Source organism: the organism of the source record quoted next, unplaced genomic scaffold (assembly GCF_019419815.1).
Source record: "Pyrus x bretschneideri cultivar Hongxiangsu unplaced genomic scaffold, Pyrus_bretschneideri_v1 Contig30, whole genome shotgun sequence".
NCBI lineage: Eukaryota > Viridiplantae > Streptophyta > Magnoliopsida > Rosales > Rosaceae > Pyrus > Pyrus x bretschneideri.
In genome coordinates, this window is record NW_025999613.1 from 708,224 (window position 1) to 726,284 (window position 18,061).

Here is an 18,061-nt window from a genome sequence, read left to right on the forward strand (position 1 = left end):
CCGGCCTAAAACGATCCCTACTTTCATATACTACAATCATAGGGTTTTAATTTGAGTGTTAGAATATTTCACATCAAAGAGAGAGAAGTAGTTTGAAGTTTAAAAACTTTAAAAACTCACTTTTTGTGCTTTTTAGAAGTAGACTAATTTTCAAATTAGTTTTGAATTCAATTTTTGAAACAGTCATACCAAATATAAGTATTCAATGTTGAAAGCTTAAAAACTGTTTGAGTCTAAACAATTGGATTTGCTACTCAGTACTACGGTTTGGTAGTATTCTTCTTCATTTGGAAATGAGAGGTCTTAGGTTCGAATGACAAATTCGATACCAAATTAGGTTGCCCATTGTGTGGCTCGGCCAAACTCCTTTTCCTCTTAGTGTAAAAATATCAATGTACTAATAAAAAGAAGTTAAATTTAAGTAGAGTACCAAGCATGCCTTAACTTTTTGAGTTAAGATCCCTCTAGCAACGCTTGAACCCTTCACAGTTGCTCTCGAGCAATGCTCCAACTCAGCTTAAACAATACTAGAATCCTTGCCGAATGATCAAGTAACGCTTTAACGTGTTCAATGTCACTTCATCTAAAGCCAAATTTTAGTCCTGGTTTAAAACATTATGGGTGCATTTATTGCATCGGACTCTCGAACTGGACTAACTTAATGAAATGTTTGGTGCAGTGTCGGACTAATTTACAGACTATAATTTTCTTGCCATTTTTAATTCACTTTTGCCTTAAAAATTAAACAAAAATTAAACGAAAATTAATATAAAAGGGCAATGAAGTCTGAAGCATATTTTCTTTCCCCTTCCTTCCGATACCCTTCCTTGTTTCTCTTCTCCATCATTTTCTCTCTACCAAATCATGCATCAATCTCTTAACTTTCTTCTTCGATTAAGAGAATTTGTTGGTCAACCATTCGCCAAGCCTTCAGAAATTCCAAAAAGAAAGGCAAGCCTTCCAGCAACCATTAAAACTTGCAAATTGATTTACAGAAATTCAAAACAAAAATCAATTGGGTTAATCCCAATAAAAACCCAGAAACCATTTAAACCTGCAGATATATTACAGAAATTCAGAACAAGAATCATACCACAGCCAAATCATTCCTTTAGTATCAAAAATCATATAGAGAAGATGACTGAGATTGTGAAGTAGCCATGGCAGAGATGACCCAGTTGACGAGGAGGCAAGTCGAAGCTGAAGCTAAAGCCAAAGCCACAACCATGACGATTGCGAAGTAGCGAAGGAGAAGAAGATGATGGAGATGACCCAGTCGACGAGGTCATTGTTGGAGATGAAGTAGTTGACGAGTTCGTCGTCGGAGATGAAGCTGCTATCGTCGTAATCGAGGTTGAGGAGGTGATTCGAGTAGGACGAAGACGTTCTTAGCTAGTCCCATGGTTTTCGGGGGGACACGCTAAGAGCGGCTAGCAAGGTTGTTAGTGAAAGCGAGTTCTGGTTAATCCCATTAAAATTAGTCCAGCCAGAGAACAAACATGGACTAGACTAATATTTAATCTAGTCTAGTCCTGTGAAACTTAGTGAAGGCACTATGTTACTTTAGCACTACTAGTACCAGGGGCACTCATTGATTAATTGATTAACAATTTCGTCACGGCTCGTTTGCTGACTTTGCCGTACATATATAATTTGCAGTTTGCAAGAGGGACGTTCCCAATCCAGTATGGAGACTTCACATCATCCCAAAGCAAAACCATCTATTTCAAATTACATATTTATAAGACATCTTAAAATAAATAAATATACAAGATGGTTAACATCTACATTGCTACATAGGAGCAACAGCACAGGGTCCCTATCTCAAGGGGGCACCAATTTTTATTTTATTCCTATATATCACTTTACTTAATTAAGTTAAAATTTGAGAAATGCAATATTATTTTCTGCTTTGAACTCTTACTATATTTATTTTATACTTGGTTAAAAACATCATGCATTATTTTTGACATATACTTCATCTTAAATGGTTTTTTTTCTTTCCTTGTGGATCATTTCTTATCCATTGTTCACCGCGATAATATGGTGCTACAAAGTTGTTTTAAATTAATGTCAAAACAACAAAAACACACAAGGAAAAAGAGTTTTTTTGGTCAACTGAAGGAAAAAAAGGTCTTGTACATAAAGAGGGTCCATTTGAATTTTCTGCACATGACCCTTCAAATCTCATTGTTAACCTCAGGATGACACAACAACTAAGAGCTATTAATATTCTAATTAAAACGCCCAAATTATTTATATATGCGGTTACAGGGCCACATGATTCGACTCCGTAGATTAAAAGATCTTCTTCTAGGTCTAGAAGTCAATGTCATTGCCTCTTTCTTTCTTTTTTTTTCTTGCATTGTTTGCCACTTACTATTTTTTTTATTAAACGATGGTCTCTTGCATCTAACAAATTTCCACAACCTATTCCAATATAATACGTACTTGTTGACATCATAGTCCTTTTCGGTTTCGAAAAAAATATTTATGTACTCGTCAAAGAAAAACTAAATTAATTCCCACCTTTTATTTAACTGGCCCAGATGATGAAAAATCATGTAATTTTTTAGTGCAGTCCAAAAATTTTCATCCACAAGTAATCATGTTAAATAATAAATAAATTATTGATAGAGGCTGGGCAAGTAATTAACTGTGCTTTTAACTTTAATCTAAAATAAAAATCAAATTGCAGCAAACTTGAAAACCCCAATGGAATTTTACTACCAAAATGCTTGAAATCTCAAAGTTGAGACACTTATTTTTTCAAGCCACTTGCACTGTACATACATACCACAAACGTTTCTTTGGCTGGCCTCCAATTGGTTCCAAAACATGATTAAAACTTAAAATTCAGATGGCCTTACCAAAAATACATGATCAAACCGCTAATCATCTCACAATCCTCAATTAATTAACAGATAACACAGGAATTCGGGTTTTCTTCAGCACTTTGGACATAGTAGTACTTGGTCATGTGGGGATTGTATGCTTGGTAGGCTTTGACAAGCTCAGCAACTGGATCAGGTTTCTTCTTATCATCTTCTTTCTTGTCATCTTTTTTGGCACCCCCTCCGTCTTTCTTATCATCTTTCTTTTCTTCCTTTGCCGGCCCGACTGTCAGGATCTCTGTGTGCCACTTTCTCAGTTTGGCCACCACATGGACCGGGTCAACGTCGCCGATCACCGTTAGTTTCTTCTCCTTCATGTCCATAGCAATTGAGTCAATGCCTGCAAAAATTTACACAACACAGGAAAAACGAAGTCAATAAGTGCATGGAATAGTTTGACATTTCAACAAAGACTACGATTGCAACTTTATTTTAATTTCCAGTGACAATATCCCAGATGAATGCCTCAATAGGTGCTGATAAATGAAAGAATTCAGAATATTTTTTTTCCAAGTTTTTCACGAAGCCAAATCAAACTGATATGCTTAAAAAGCTCATACCTGTAAGGCTGGAGACTGCTTTCAAGGCCTTTTGCTTTTGCTTGTCATCATGTAAATCCAATTTCAGTACCACCTTCTGCAGAAAGAAAATAAGTTTCAATTAAATTTTTCTTTTTAATTTTTGGCAGAGAAAATGGCAATTCGTTAGTTTTCAATTAACAATTTAAACCAAAGGAACAATTCAATTATTCATGGACCAAAAATCATAATTTCTGAAACCCGTCACCATGATCAGAAGTACAAGAAGGATCACAAAAAAGAGGGAATAAAAGCAGAAATCATTGAGAATATCATGTTCTTTATTTCTTTGTGAAATGAAAAGGCAAAGGTCTCCGAAACTTAATCTAAACTACCTAATAATATTCTTATCAACCCGATAATCTTTGAAAGAAAATAAATTAATGCATAAAAAACAGGGTTGGTGGAGGGAATTTTTACGAACAAAGAAAGAAACTTCAGTATATCTATTGGATTAGAGCAGCTGAGTGGGAAACTACACCTTCATTTCAATTGGGTCTGAAGCTCTGACCAAGAAGTATAAAATACGAACAAAAATTAATCGAAAAAAGCTCGAAAAGCAGAGGGTTTTCGAGAAGGAGGAAGAAGAAAGAGAGAGGAAATTGCAGAGAGTTTTCCTTGAAGGGGACTGGTCTTTGTGGAAGACGGACAGACTTATAAGCTAAAGCCTGCCAAGGGGTTTTATTTACAAATCCAACGGGAAAAAAAAAAAAAAAATACGCTTGAGGTTAAAGGTTGAAGGCCTTGCCTTGTTGGACAAGGAATGGACAAGGAACCAATCACTCATGGATCATGGAGATATATATCACAAAGCCTTGGTGGGATTCACTCGTTTTCACTTTATTTATTGTCTGTGCCTGAAAGGCTTGTACATTTCTACCCTACTTATGTTATTGTACGTTGGACGTTTGGTTTAGGTGATTTGTGACCTTTTGGTGTGATTTTGACGTTTAAACACTGATTGATTTTTTACATGCAAATTACATCTTAAAATATGTGTAAACTTAATGATTTGGTATTATAAAAGGAGTTTTTGCACACGTATTAAACTGTGATTTCCAAGTATGTAAAAATCTCTAGTTCCAACGAAAGCATCTAGGTATTTTCTTTTAGGAATTTACAGTCTATAGGTCATTATCACTACGTAACTTTCTATTACCACTTTGAATTCAACATTGCTCGTCTTCGTTACTTACAATTTTTAGTTTAACATACATACATACATACATACATACATACATATATATATATATATATATATATCCAATTCATTAAAACCACAAAAAAAGAAGATTTTTGTTACCACTCATCAAATTGTGATTAGTAAGTAGATCAACTTTGCAGGGGACTTGAGATTTTCAAGGAAGAATCCAATTGTAACAAGTAATTCAATTTGGGAACTCCCTAAAGTATACGTGGTCCTCATCAATATCATGGTTATTTTGTTTTTTTTGTTTTTCCTTTAATTTTGTGCTTATATATAAAAGTAACTATTTAGGAAGGGCGGCAAGAACCGCACAAGTTTGATTACATAAAAAACTCTCAATAATTCCAAGTAGATGGTCCTTTCTTTTCTTGCATGTGATGTGAAGTAGGCTTCAATGCCCTTAGGAGTTAGGATTAGCCCAAAGTAGTGAGGGATTGTAGAATAGCTATTAAGATTATGATAGGTTTAAAGTTCGATTATTTTAATGTAAAGTCTTGTTAAGTTCAACGCTAACATCATTCATTTGCTTCAATATTTTTTTGTTTAGTATAATTAATATTGTATGCGCCACACTAATCGATTGAATCACATTTCTTTGAAGAAGGATGCTCACTTGCATGGTCAATTTCAGCATAAGTGAGATGTCCAATCTCATTAAAAAAAATAAAAAATAAGAATGTTCAATATATGACAATAGAGATATTAGTGCCAGTCGTCAATACAAAGGTGGCTCACAGTTGTTGATTGCTATATATCTTAATAAGTTATACGACGAATACTAATGTTCAAATCATAAACTCGTTTAGTTCATATCATGTGGTATAAAGTCTAATGATATTTTTATATGTTTAAAAAATGGACAAAACTTCAAAGACATTAGGGTATGACTAATTCATAATTGATAAGTTCATGAGCCATTTGAAGCAAATTTTAAAGCCAACTTGGTTGACAGTGAAATGATGAAAAAGAAAAGAGGGGGAAGAACAAGTCTCTTCTGCCACAACTTTAATAAAATAAAACCACCAATGAAATTTCCCCGTCAAATACTTAATATTGCATCACAAAATTATATTGAATTTGTCGATTAAATCAGCAATTGGGATATCGATGGCGAGTGTCATCTACCCCACAATTTCTTTTAATTATGTCTTAATCTCAGACCCCCCAAAAAAAAAAAACAAAAAAAAATAAAAATAAAAATTATGTCCCATTCTAATCCAGTAGAAAAATCAGAACGCCAACGTCACCACATCCATCATAAGCACTGATGTCATCTGCCAGACCACTTTCATCAATATTGAGAATTATAGTTGTGATTAAACTTTAATAACTTCATTTCAATTAAATTTAGCGGCTATAGTCTAATTGCTTGTAGTTGCGGTAAGTTTTTTTGTCCAACGGTTGAAATTTTATTAAAATTGAATAGAAACGTTTACATGAGTAATTCGATCAAGCTACATAACTTGCAGCAAACGACTGTTGATAAAGAACACGGACTGACAAGTAGCCCCATAACAATGGAAAACTACACCTCTCTCTATCTGTGTTCTTCCGATATGCATCGCTGCACCAACTACTGTAAATTTCACCAAAGTTAAAAGAAGCTTGAGGCCATGGAAGAAGCTTTTATTCCCTACTGAAACATTGGCATGTATAGATGTGAAACTCCGCGTTATGATTGACATAAACAAGCTGCACTCTTCTTTACTAAACCGCAACTTCAACCTATAACGATGACTGAACAATGTCCACTGCCTCCTCAACCGAAGATGCATTCTGAAGCCTGGCTTTATCGACAATGGGCTGGCTCCTGGCAAGTTTTGGAAGGAGTTGAAATTCCTATACAACATAACATGAGATGTTGCGAGTCTTAGGACAATGCCGGCAAAATACGTCACACCAAAATATAAACTTTAACATTTCTCCTTTTGGACAACTAAACCATAAACCTTGATAGTCAGTTGAATTTGTTTCCTATTTTCATAAACCTTGGGGAAGGCCAAGAAGTAAAACAAAACAAAAGGTACCTCGGGACTTCCGCTCTCAAGAAGAACACCTTTCAATTTGCCTGAAGCGCAACAAGAATAAACTTACCATGTCAGCTGTAATTAAATACACCAATACATATGCAGAGAATGAGAGAGAGAATATGTGCATGTATGAAACGGAATCTTTACCAGAATCTATCCAGAAAGTGGCAATCTTAGGATTAAAATTCCCAATTTCAATCGTCTCTCCAACTGTTCAATAAAATGATAACAGTGTGAACTACGAGAAGGGACTAACAGAGACGTAGCAAAAAATAAACTCAAAAATTATAGATAAAAGATGCAATGTTAGAGATTCGTACCTGTTATCCCCAAAAAATTGCCACCATATTTTCCTGGGGCTTCCTTCATATTCAAACACCCTCGAGTAAAAAGATGGGAGGTAATCATATCTGGATTTGTTCAGATATAAAAATCATCAATAAGGAAGTGTCAACACAAACGAATCAGGAAAAGCGAAACTCATCTACTACTCTATCTAGAGAATAAGCTACACGTGGAGAGTCTAACTTACGTATCAGTTTGTGCACTCACTAGAGCCTTAACGCAATGCTGTGCAGATCGACGAGCATGATCTACATGTTCAACTCGTGCTATACGGTTATACATCTGCTCATTGCAAAACATATTTTTCTTTCAGAATTTTGATTACGAAAGAATTTTCTGCTTGATTTAACAAAAACATACCTTCAATGGAAATGCTGCAACATCTCCAACTGCGAAGATTCCAGGTATCCTCGTCCGGAACAGACCATCAACCTTGGTTTAAAGTACAAAGATATAAGTAATACAAAATAGCAATTGCACATTCAACTTGAACTAATCCTGGCAATCATATTTTGAATATATTGTTATTCCAAGATAAATTGCTAAATGCAGGATTTTTTATCCTGATCAAAATTCAGTTTATCGGGACATTAATTGTAAAACGTGTTACCCATATATGGTCATGAGTCCATCCATTGTCCAAGATGGTTATTGCAATTGATAAAAAGCAAATAATTTGTCCATGATTTTCATAATACATCACACAGTAGATATTTATACGTTTAAAAAACAAAACGCAAAGTGTCAGTTGTGAGTCTTGTGACAGCATCAGAATTGCACCTGTATACCACCAACACTGGAATCCAAACCGACACTTTCAAAAGGACCAACAGCAGGTTTTGCTCCAATACCAATAACTACCTGCAAAAATGAAAGAATTAGAAGCAAAACTATTCCAATTTCATGAACTTCCTCATATACTTTATTTTATTAGTTTTAATCAACATGAAAATCCTTGAAAAACTTCACTTGTTATCCAAGATGTAAGGCGCAAGGTGACACAATAGTAAAAAAGCCAGATATCAAAAGATGTGTAGGAACGGAAACTCACTGTGTCTGCTTCTATAGTAGTTCCATCTTCAAGCTTAACATAATTTACACGTCCATCAGCACCAGCTTCTAAATTTTTAATTGAGGCACCCTGGTCCATCATAAAATGAGCTTTAAAGGCCAGGTCGAATGGCAATTACTACATAAACGATAGGTACCAAATTTACAAAAAGTGGAGAGAGAGAGAGAGAGAGAGAGAGAGTACCTTTATGAATTTAACACCATTCTCTTGGTAGAATTCCTCATATCTCCGGGCAAGTGAAGCAGTAAACAATCTTTGCAACAGATGGTTTTCTGGAAATATGATCTTCATAAGCGGAAAAAAATATATAAGAGAAGGAAAATCGAAAATGTAGGTCAAGAATTTACATGCTTGAAATTTATATTATTTCATCTGATTTTGTTACTTCAACCCAACAAACATAAAAGGCACCAAGTTAAATTTAACACATACTGTTGTATCAAGTTTCCAACCAATAGTGGCTGCAGCAACCTCCATACCAATATAACCACCACCAACAACCACCACCTTCCGTGCTTTCTCCTGGAAAAGAAGATAAGAAATTTTACTGAAACGAACAAACCATACGATTCCAAACAACAAAGCAAGCCTCAATAAAACATAGTTCAAATTCCAAACAACAAAGCAAACCTCAATAAACCAGAGTTCAAGAATAGACCACGTGATCAGATAACAATTAACAAAAGAAAATTGCTGAACAATTAAACTTTGTAAAACTAGTTACAAGGTTTGCACTTAATTTGTGTAGGGTTTCTCCTTTATAAATGAATAAATTGCAGGGAACAACAATCTTCACACTCCTAAAGCAGATGGAATGCCAAAACATACAGGCTTTAAAGTCATACAAGTAGTAAGGAAACACTCCAACTCTACAAGATAGGAACAAAAGCAAACTAGTCTGCCTTATTTGAATAAAGTACGTTCAAAGCGCCAAACGAAACTCAACAAGGGCTGTTCAACTAAGCTTCAAATAGCATATGGTTGTGAAAGTTATGAGGGACTTCACCTTAATCTCAGGTAATGTTCATAATGTTGTGTCAAAATTTAATGAGCTGGATGCATTTCAATATTTATAGAGCCATTTCAGTTATTAATTGTAACATGGAAAGAAACAATCATAATAATTAGTATGACAGAGAAAAAACAAGTTAATATCAAATTTACCAATGATGATACTAGTGCATCAGCATCTGCAACATCCCGAATATAATGAACACCAGGTAGGTTTCCTCCAATTTTCTCAGGAAATCTGAATGCATAACAGGCAAGGAAGCAGATTTGCTTCAGTTTAGATTCGTACAATCTAGCCGCACTTACAATACATCCAACTAATCAGAAATTTACAAAGTTGATTGAAAAAACCTTGAGGCTGTACATCCTGTTGCAATTATAAGTGATCCAAACTTGAGCAGTTTGCCTGAATTTGTAGTCAGTGTCTGCTTTTCAATATCAACATTTGATACGGGATCTTCATAGAACATCTGAACAGAATTTCGGAAAAGCAACAACATCTTAGAATTACAGTTGCAAATATGCGTAAAAATGAACTTTTTAGCAGTTTCAGGAGTCGCGAAAAAGTTATAAAATTTACCTCTATCCCTTTTTCTTTATACCAGTCAGGTGTTTGCCTATCACCGCCGGATCCAACACAAGTATGAAACCCCTACAATAATAATGTTTCAAATTCTAAACTCCAAAACATATTCGTAATTATATTCAAAATTCATAACTCAAAAGTGTGATTGCAGCTTACAGGCAATCGTGCTGGCTTCTTATCCGAAGGGAACAAATAGCCTTTTGTCAAAGCAGGACGCTCATAAGGCGCAACGGCCTGTTCACAGAACCCACCAAAACTTAACTTCAATTTCACATTCTAACAACAAAAATCAAACAAAATTTACAAAAGAAAAAGAAAATGGAAAAATTTGATTTGATTTACCTCTTTGGACACGATTGCAAGGCGTCCATCGGCCATTCCGTGTTCGACGAAAGTCCTAGCTGCATAGCCAGCCGCATTGCCGCCACCAACAATCACAAACCTGCAAACACACACATTCCAGAGAACCCAAAACTAAAAATTCAAATATTGATGCAAAAACCAAATTTAAAGCTGAAAAGATTGAATTTTTGAACCACCGACTCTCGGTTTTCGTTGGCGAAATCTGAGGACGAAACAACGTAGCTTCGGCGGAAGCTCCTGAATCCGATTGGAGAAGAACGGCGATCAGGCCGGAGAGCAACAGAGTGCTTGAAGCACGCGGAATTGGCCAGGTTCGCCATTCGCCTGCGAACTGTAGCTTGCGAGACAAGAAAGAGAAACGGAATTAGAGAAAATTAGGGTTTATGCAACGAGGATCAAGATTGAAGAAGGCGAAAGGGAAATGGGAGTGAGAGTGGGAGTTGAATTTGTGGAGCTCGGACCTGAAGACATTGGGAGCTGAGAGTGGGGATTGACTTTTCTAATATTTTCTTAGATAAATAAATCAATTAAATTACTGGTTTGGGGTGGCTCTTGACTCTTGAGGAAGTCGAAAGGTCAGTGAAGGAGGCGGATGGCGGTGAATGTGCTGGGCGTTTGCCATTGGAAGCTGTTTCCAAATGTCAGGGAAGGGATGTTGTTATTGGGCCTGACCCATTTAGTATAGTTTTAGCCCATTTACATATTTCGGGTTGTAGTTTGCACCGGGAGCACCTGTGCAGACGGTTGTTACCACCACCGTGGTGGAGGCCAACTACACTGCCGCCACCGAGGAGCTTACTTCGTTGCCCTTTGGCCATACTAGTCTGCCTTCTCATGTGGTGCCGCCGCCGGTGGTCTCTATTTCTATCAACTCCGATGATTCACCACCCTATCTGAATGGTTGCAATGACATAGACAAAGGTACGAGTTTCTCGCTCCTGCAGTTAGAAGACAAAGGTTCGAGTTTCTGTGAGCAGTTGTTCTCTAATGGCAAGAAAAGTGGATATGAAAATTTTGATTATGTTTAAAACACTTTTTGACTGCATCGTTACATCTGATTTGATGAGGAGCAACTTTGATGCTTTTGGTGTTGATCTACATGCGGCATTCGTCCATTTTTCCAGTATTATACTTGAATTTCGGCATGTATGGGATCCGGGAGATGCATCAGGTAAAGCTATGCTCTATTTCCGGTGCGAGGAGAAGCATATGGATCATGGACTGGGCAGGCGAATCATGGTGGCTGGCATCATGTAGCTATGCTATTACTAGTCTCTTGGCTTGATGGTTGAGTCCAATTGATGTTTGGCAACAGAGAGACATTGCTATACGAGACTGAGCGGTATAAAGTGAACCCTCTCAAGCATCTTGTTCTATTACTGTTGCTTCAGGTTATTCGGTTATGTTACCACTTGAGTTTTAGTGTGAACTTGACAAGATCATACTACTTGGTATAATTGAGTATGTAACCAATAAAAACCTTGTGGACAAACAAGAGAAAATGTTAGCAGCTGCTCCGTTGGTTCGATTTTGCCATTATGAAGCCGTTCAACTGATTTTAAGAGCTCCAAAAACTTTCAAGTTTGTGATAGATAAGATCTGAGGAGTTTTCCTTTTTGATTTATAGTTTTCACAGTTGGAGGTCAATCATAAACAGGAATAAGTGTCTGCAACCACGTCCAGATTAAGGCTACATTTGACTCCACGGCTGCAGTATGGAACCTAGAGGCGATAATGCTAGAGTAAGGAAATAAATCAGTACACTGTGAGCTATGAGGTACCGTTTGGTACATGGGACGAGGCATTCCGTCCCATGTTTGGTGCGCCAAAAACAGTGGAATGCGTTGTTCCGCGGAACGAAATTTAGTTACTTTTTCGTTCCACCTTCCCCCCTAGAACAACTCGTTCCACACCCATCGAACACAAAATTATAATTTTTTTGGACAACAATACCCTCCTCTTTTCCATTAATTCCACTATCTACCCTCCTTCTCTCTCCTGTAGCCTCCTCCTCTTCTACCCTCCCTCTCTCCTGTAGCCTCCTCTTCCTCCACCACAAACCTAGGTGCATCTTCCTCGACCTTAACGCTCCCTCCACCACAGACCCACGCTCTGGGGAGTTCGCGGTGGTTCCTCTTCATCGAATTTTTTCTACAAAAATTGGAATTAAAAACGTTAAATAGGAAAAAAATAAATAATTAGTTGGAAGGGATCGATGTAGGAGGAGTTGTGGTTGTGATTGCCTTGGCAACGCCAACAGCTCCAGCCCACCACCATCTCATGATCTTTGATTTGGAATACTCTGAGAAATTGTAAATTACTTTCACAAAGTTTTTGATCGAATTTCTAACTTGGAGTCTTCGATTTATGACATTTCTGCGCCAAATCCCCAGAAAACAAAATCTCAATTTGAAGGACAAAAAGATCTTTGCTTATTTGCTGTTGGGTTTGAAAACCATAGTGAGATAGAGATTTTGGGAAACTTTTGTTTTGATGGGGGGTTTGCTAGAGCAACAAAATCAAGATTGAAAGGATTTTCATAACAAGAAATGGGGAAGAAGGCGGGGTAGGGAAGCAGAAGATGAATAGTTCATCTTCTTCTTTTTCTTTTTTAAGTTTTAATTATATAAAAATAAAAATTATTTTTTATTATTAAATATTTTAAATCTACATGGAAATATTTAATTAGATTTATGGGATCTACTCAGATTTTGGATTGGTGCTTTTGACGTAGTTTTGAACCGATGAATATTTATTCAAAAAATTGATGCTTCACTTTGTTTACTATTTAATCATACCCTTAGATTGAATATGAACAAATTAAAAAAAAAACAAACCGTTTCGTTCCGTTCCACACATAAACATTGTACCAAACAACAGGCGGAACATGGGTAAGTTAGTCATTTAATCTTTTGGTTCCGGGTCGTCATGTGCTTACCAAACACAAAACTGAACAATCATTCCATTCTATCATGCGCGTACCAAACATAAGGTTCCATTTTGTCCCGTTCCGTCCTGTCCCGTCCCATCCCGTTTGCGTACCAAACGGAATTTAGAAGAATTCCAGTACAAAGATGGAAGATGATGACGTGAGAGAGAAGAGAGGAGAGAAGCAACAGAGAATGTGACTCTGATTCTTTCATTCACACACACACATTCACCATGACATCCGTTAAAGAGAGAGAATAGGAATATTAGCCCCAAATTCTAACGGTTATAATCTTTTGGTAGTATTCAAAATACAATAAGGACAATCTCAGCCTTCCATCTTACACCATATGAGATGTAGAAACTTGACAACTTCCTTACTTAAGGCCTATGAGACTCAAATAAGAAAGATACAACCAAATCAACATTTAGCTAATTATTCTAGCAATATGAGCAAGAACTACCACTTCCATATTAGATCACAATTTACACATAATAGCCCCTTTTAAATTGTGAATTGACTTCAATCCAAGAAGTTCTTTGAGATAGGTGAATTGCTCATTTGCTAATGCCTTTGTAAAGATATCATAAACTCACTCATGTGTAGGATAGTGAACCAAATCGATCACTCCTTGCTGCAATTCCTCCTTTATGAAGTGGTACCTTTTGTTTATATGCTTGGTTTTCTGATGAAAGATAGGATTCTTAGTGATAGCTATGGCTAAAGTATTCTCACAGTTCATTGGTGTTGCAACAGATTGCACTTCACCAAAGTCTTTCAGAACAAAGCTTAGCCAAGTAGCATGTGTTGCTGCCTCAGATGCATTAATATACTCTGCTTTAGCTGTGGATAAAGCAATACATTGTTGTTTAACTGAAGCCCAAGAGAAAACTCCACTACCAAAGGTAAAAGCATACCCAGATGTGTTTTTCATGTCTTTTTCTAAATCATCCCTGAGTCTCCTTTACAGTTGGTATACAATGTTGCCTCACTGGTGCCCCTTTTGAAACCACAGAGTGCAAAGTATGAATTTATCTCTCCATGGCCTTAGGTGCTTGCTTTAAACCATACAAGGCTTTGTGCAATTTGTAAACCATATCCTTCTCTCCTTTCACAATGAACCCATCTGGCTGATCTACATACACCTCATCTTCTAGCACACTATTTAAGAAGACTGATTTCACATCTAGTTGAAATAGCTTCCACTTGTTTTTTGCAGCCAGTGCAATCAAAGTCCTTATTGTGTTTAACCTTGCAACATGTGCAAAGGTTTCACTATAATACACTCTAAACTTTTGTGCATATCCTTTTACAACAAGCCTAGCTTTGTTCTTTTGAACTGAGCCATCTAAATTCAACTTTGTGTTATACACCCATTTCATCCTAGTCATAGGCTTATCAGATGGTATTCTTGCCAGTTTCCAAGTTTGATTATTCTAAATCATACCAATTTCATCTTCCATTGCCTTCTTCTATGCTTCATCTTGTGCAGCTTCAATATAGCACCCTGGTTCAATGATACACACTTGATATATCTCATAAATCTCACTTAAGTTTCTATATCTCAGTGGAGTATCATCAAACTGAGGTGTAGAAATTGAACTACTTGATTCACCAGAAATAGTAGTTGGAGAGCCATTAATTTGAATTTGAGAACTTCTAGATATAACATGTTCCATGGAGTATAGATCTTCATTAACTTCATTCATTTCTAGGGATTCATTTTTAGAAAATGGAATGCACACTTCCTTGACTTTATGTTTCTCCTAGTCCAATTTGCCATTCTTATCAAAAATCACGTCCCTTGAGAGTATCACCTTCTGTGTTTCAGGATTAAGCACTCTATACCCTTTCTCATAAGTGCCATATCCAATGACGATGCCAATGACACTAGTATCTTCCAGTTTATTTCTCAGATTTCCTGGAATAAGAGAACAACACACTGAGCCAAACATTCTCAGGTGTTTGATTCCAAGAATTCATTCACTGAACTTCTCAAAGAATGTAATATTTTACAATGCTTTTGTGGGGCATCTATTTAGTAAATACACAGATGTGTTCATTGCTTCACCCCAGAGATTATATGGAAGACCTTTATCATGAAGCTTGCATTTAGCCATCTCCACTATAGTTTTGTTTTTACTTTCTACAACTCCATTCTGTTGTGGAGAATATGCAACAGTAAGCTGCCTCTTCAACCCCAAAGATTCACAGAACTTTTCAAACTTATTTGAACTGAACTCTCCTCCCCTATATGTTCTCAATTTCTTCACAGAATAGCCACTTTGGAGTTCTACCATAGCTTTAAATTTCTTGAACACATGGAAGACTTCTGACTTGTGCTTTAAGAAATAAATCCAGCACATCCTCGACTAGCCATCAATGAATGTGATGAAGTACCTATTTCCACTCACTGTTGGTGTTTGCATAGGGCCACACACATATGAGTGTTTTAGCTCTAATAGCATTTTTGCTCTCCAAGTTGATTCTTTTGGAAAATATTCCCTGTGATTCGTCCCTAATGCACATCCTTGACACACACCTTCACTGTCATGCATCACAGGTAATCCAAGAATCATATCATGTTCCTGCAATTGCTTCAGACTCCTATAATTTAGGTGTCCAAACCTTTTATGCCACATTGTAGCACACTAATGCACATTAGCCTTTAATACCAATTGATCATTGGATTTGAACACAAGTGGAAAACACCTGTTCCCCTTTTGCTTCGCACTAAGCACCAAGTTTGTCAGTGTTCTGTCATAAAAAATATCCACCTTCTAGTCACCAAGCACCAGAAAATACCCATGTTCCGTCATCTATCCAACGCTGAGTAAATTCTCTGCAAGTCCATGTACTAGCATAACTTTTCTTATATACCTCTTTCCATTCTCAATGTCAATAACAAGAGTTCCTTTGCCTTTCACATCAACTAGAACCCCTGTGCCAACTTGCACTTTTGCTTTTATACTTCTGTCAATGTCCATAAGTAGATCCTTTTTGGAGATCATATGATTGCTACATCCACTATCTATATACCAAATGTCACTCATAGCTTTCATTTCAGTTGTTTGTTTAACCATGAAAAGGTTTCCAAGTTCCTCCACTTTGTTTGCAAAATTTCCTTGCTGAACATTCTTATTGAGATTGTAGACTCTTGCAATATGGCTAAGTTTGCCACACTGATAAGAGCATATTTATGCGCCTTAGTTTGTTTGTTTTCTTGCATTTACAGTTGCTAGTACTTAGTAATTTTAGTACTTTAAGCTATTTTCGTGTGTTTGTAGGTCCAAAGGGCTAAAGGAGCAAGAAAGTGCATTTTGGAGTAGTTTTGGGCATTAAATGGATTGCACATGCTTGAAGCCAAGTAGATGGACGAAATTGAAGACCAAAGGAGGCTATGAATGAATAAAGAGATGAAGAAATGAAAATGAAGAACAATTACCTAATTTCAGCTTTAAAAACACATTCCTATTCCATTCACTCTTCAATCATTCACCCTAGTTGGCAGCCACATGTTTTCCCATTTCAATATCATTCTCCCATAAACCATTAGCCCATTCTAATCCCTTGCCGTGCATAACCACCCATTCCAGCTTTTCCCCCCCATGCATTTATTATTCAATCTTCATCATTAAGCCACATGCAACTCTTCATCATACACACACCAAAAACTGCCCCTTGGCCGTGACTTCTTATTCATTTCCAGCCTTCCCACTCCTTCATTTCAGCCACACTTCCACATGCATTCATCATCATTCACCATAATCATTCCCTCACATGCTTTCCCAACAAAGAATTCAGCCAACACATGCACCCATCACCTAACACAAATCCTTTGCCGTGGCCTTCCATTGCATTTCCAGCATTCCCCCTTTGCATTTCCAGCATTCCATTTCATTATTGCAGCCACCATTCACTCTTTAATCCACATGCATTCATCATCATTCACCCTAGCTTTAATTCACATGCAAACACATTCACAATCAGCCACATTTTCCCCTTCATTGCCGTGGCTTTCCCACTTCCATTCCAGCTTTCCACCAACCAACCTAGCTGTCATTCCACATGCATTCCCTCCTTAATCATGCAGCCACATTCTCTCACATTCTCTCACATTCTCTCCCTATAAAACCATGCAATCCCATCACACATCCACACCATTCCACACCTCCATTCACCACAGAAATTCTCATTACCACAACACATCACAACACAACAAGCAAAGCCGTGCATTTCATTCCAAATTCCAGCATCTTCCCTTCCATTTCTGCACCATATCTCCTCCATTGCAGCCACTCCAACCACTCCCTATCCCTCCAAACCTATCCTTAGACCTTGTGCCACAACAAAGAGGAGGAGAAGAGTGCCTAAACGTTCATACAATTCAAGTTTGAGTTGTTGGAATTTTTAGGTGTTGCTTTTCCTCGATTTCAATGTTTAATTTCAATTCTCTTTGTCTTGTACGTATGAGGAACTAAACCCCCCCTTGGCTAGGGGGGATTCGAAATACATGTTTATGCTTGCAATATGATTTGATTACTTCTAATTACGTTTCATAAGTTGTGAATTCAATTTACTTATCTATGTGAATTACATTGATTTGTGTGTGTTGGTTGAGAGTGCACGCTTAATTATCATGCATAAATTGGATGCTAGGATATAAGGAAATTTCACCTAATCGTTATGGAATTATATTCACAAGTAGTAAAGGTTGATGATCTTAATCGCGTTATGTAAATTCTTGGCATAAGTTTCATGCAATCATAGTAACAAGTGCTTCGTCAATGCTTATGGTTTTCATAGAACTTAACGATTCTTGCTTGTATCCCTATTATGCAATCATGTAGGGGACTTGTGGGGAATGTTTTGGGTTGTCGTATGCAATCATCCAATTCAATAACGTTAGGAAAATCTGAGGGTTAATTAGTGCAATTCACGGTTAATCTGGGGCGTTGAGAATTCATGGTTTATTGAAAAGCAATTAGAAATCGTTTTGTGTGCAAGTATAATATGTGTGGAGATGAACCCCTTAGCTAGCTTCCC

General features: G+C 36.9%; 2 protein-coding genes across 3 annotated transcripts; both read right to left on the reverse strand.

Moving 5' to 3' along the window:
* Positions 1-2,703: 2,703 nt before the first annotated feature.
* On the reverse strand, positions 2,704-4,214 carry LOC125479962 (heavy metal-associated isoprenylated plant protein 39-like). 2 transcript variants are annotated; one of them, XM_048590144.1, is made up of 3 exons: positions 3,954-4,214; positions 3,455-3,530; positions 2,704-3,234 (listed from the first exon to the last, which is right to left on the reverse strand). In XM_048590144.1, the coding sequence occupies exons 1-3, from the start codon at positions 3,957-3,959 to the stop codon at positions 2,918-2,920; spliced, it is 399 nt and encodes a 132-aa protein (XP_048446101.1). In that variant the 5' UTR covers positions 3,960-4,214; the 3' UTR covers positions 2,704-2,917. The 2 variants fall into 2 exon arrangements, with proteins under 2 accessions (XP_048446101.1, XP_048446102.1); XM_048590145.1 differs by lacking the exon at positions 3,954-4,214 and adding an exon at positions 3,696-3,740.
* Positions 4,215-6,064: 1,850 nt separating this feature from the next.
* LOC125479969 (monodehydroascorbate reductase, chloroplastic/mitochondrial) lies at positions 6,065-10,720 on the reverse strand. Its single transcript, XM_048590155.1, has 17 exons — positions 10,548-10,720; positions 10,267-10,417; positions 10,066-10,165; positions 9,880-9,957; positions 9,718-9,789; positions 9,489-9,607; positions 9,291-9,375; positions 8,559-8,648; positions 8,310-8,411; positions 8,106-8,195; positions 7,835-7,915; positions 7,415-7,486; positions 7,242-7,336; positions 7,033-7,119; positions 6,857-6,921; positions 6,707-6,747; positions 6,065-6,518 (listed from the first exon to the last, which is right to left on the reverse strand). The coding sequence occupies exons 1-17, from the start codon at positions 10,555-10,557 to the stop codon at positions 6,405-6,407; spliced, it is 1,452 nt and encodes a 483-aa protein (XP_048446112.1). The 5' UTR covers positions 10,558-10,720; the 3' UTR covers positions 6,065-6,404.
* Positions 10,721-18,061: the final 7,341 nt, after the last annotated feature.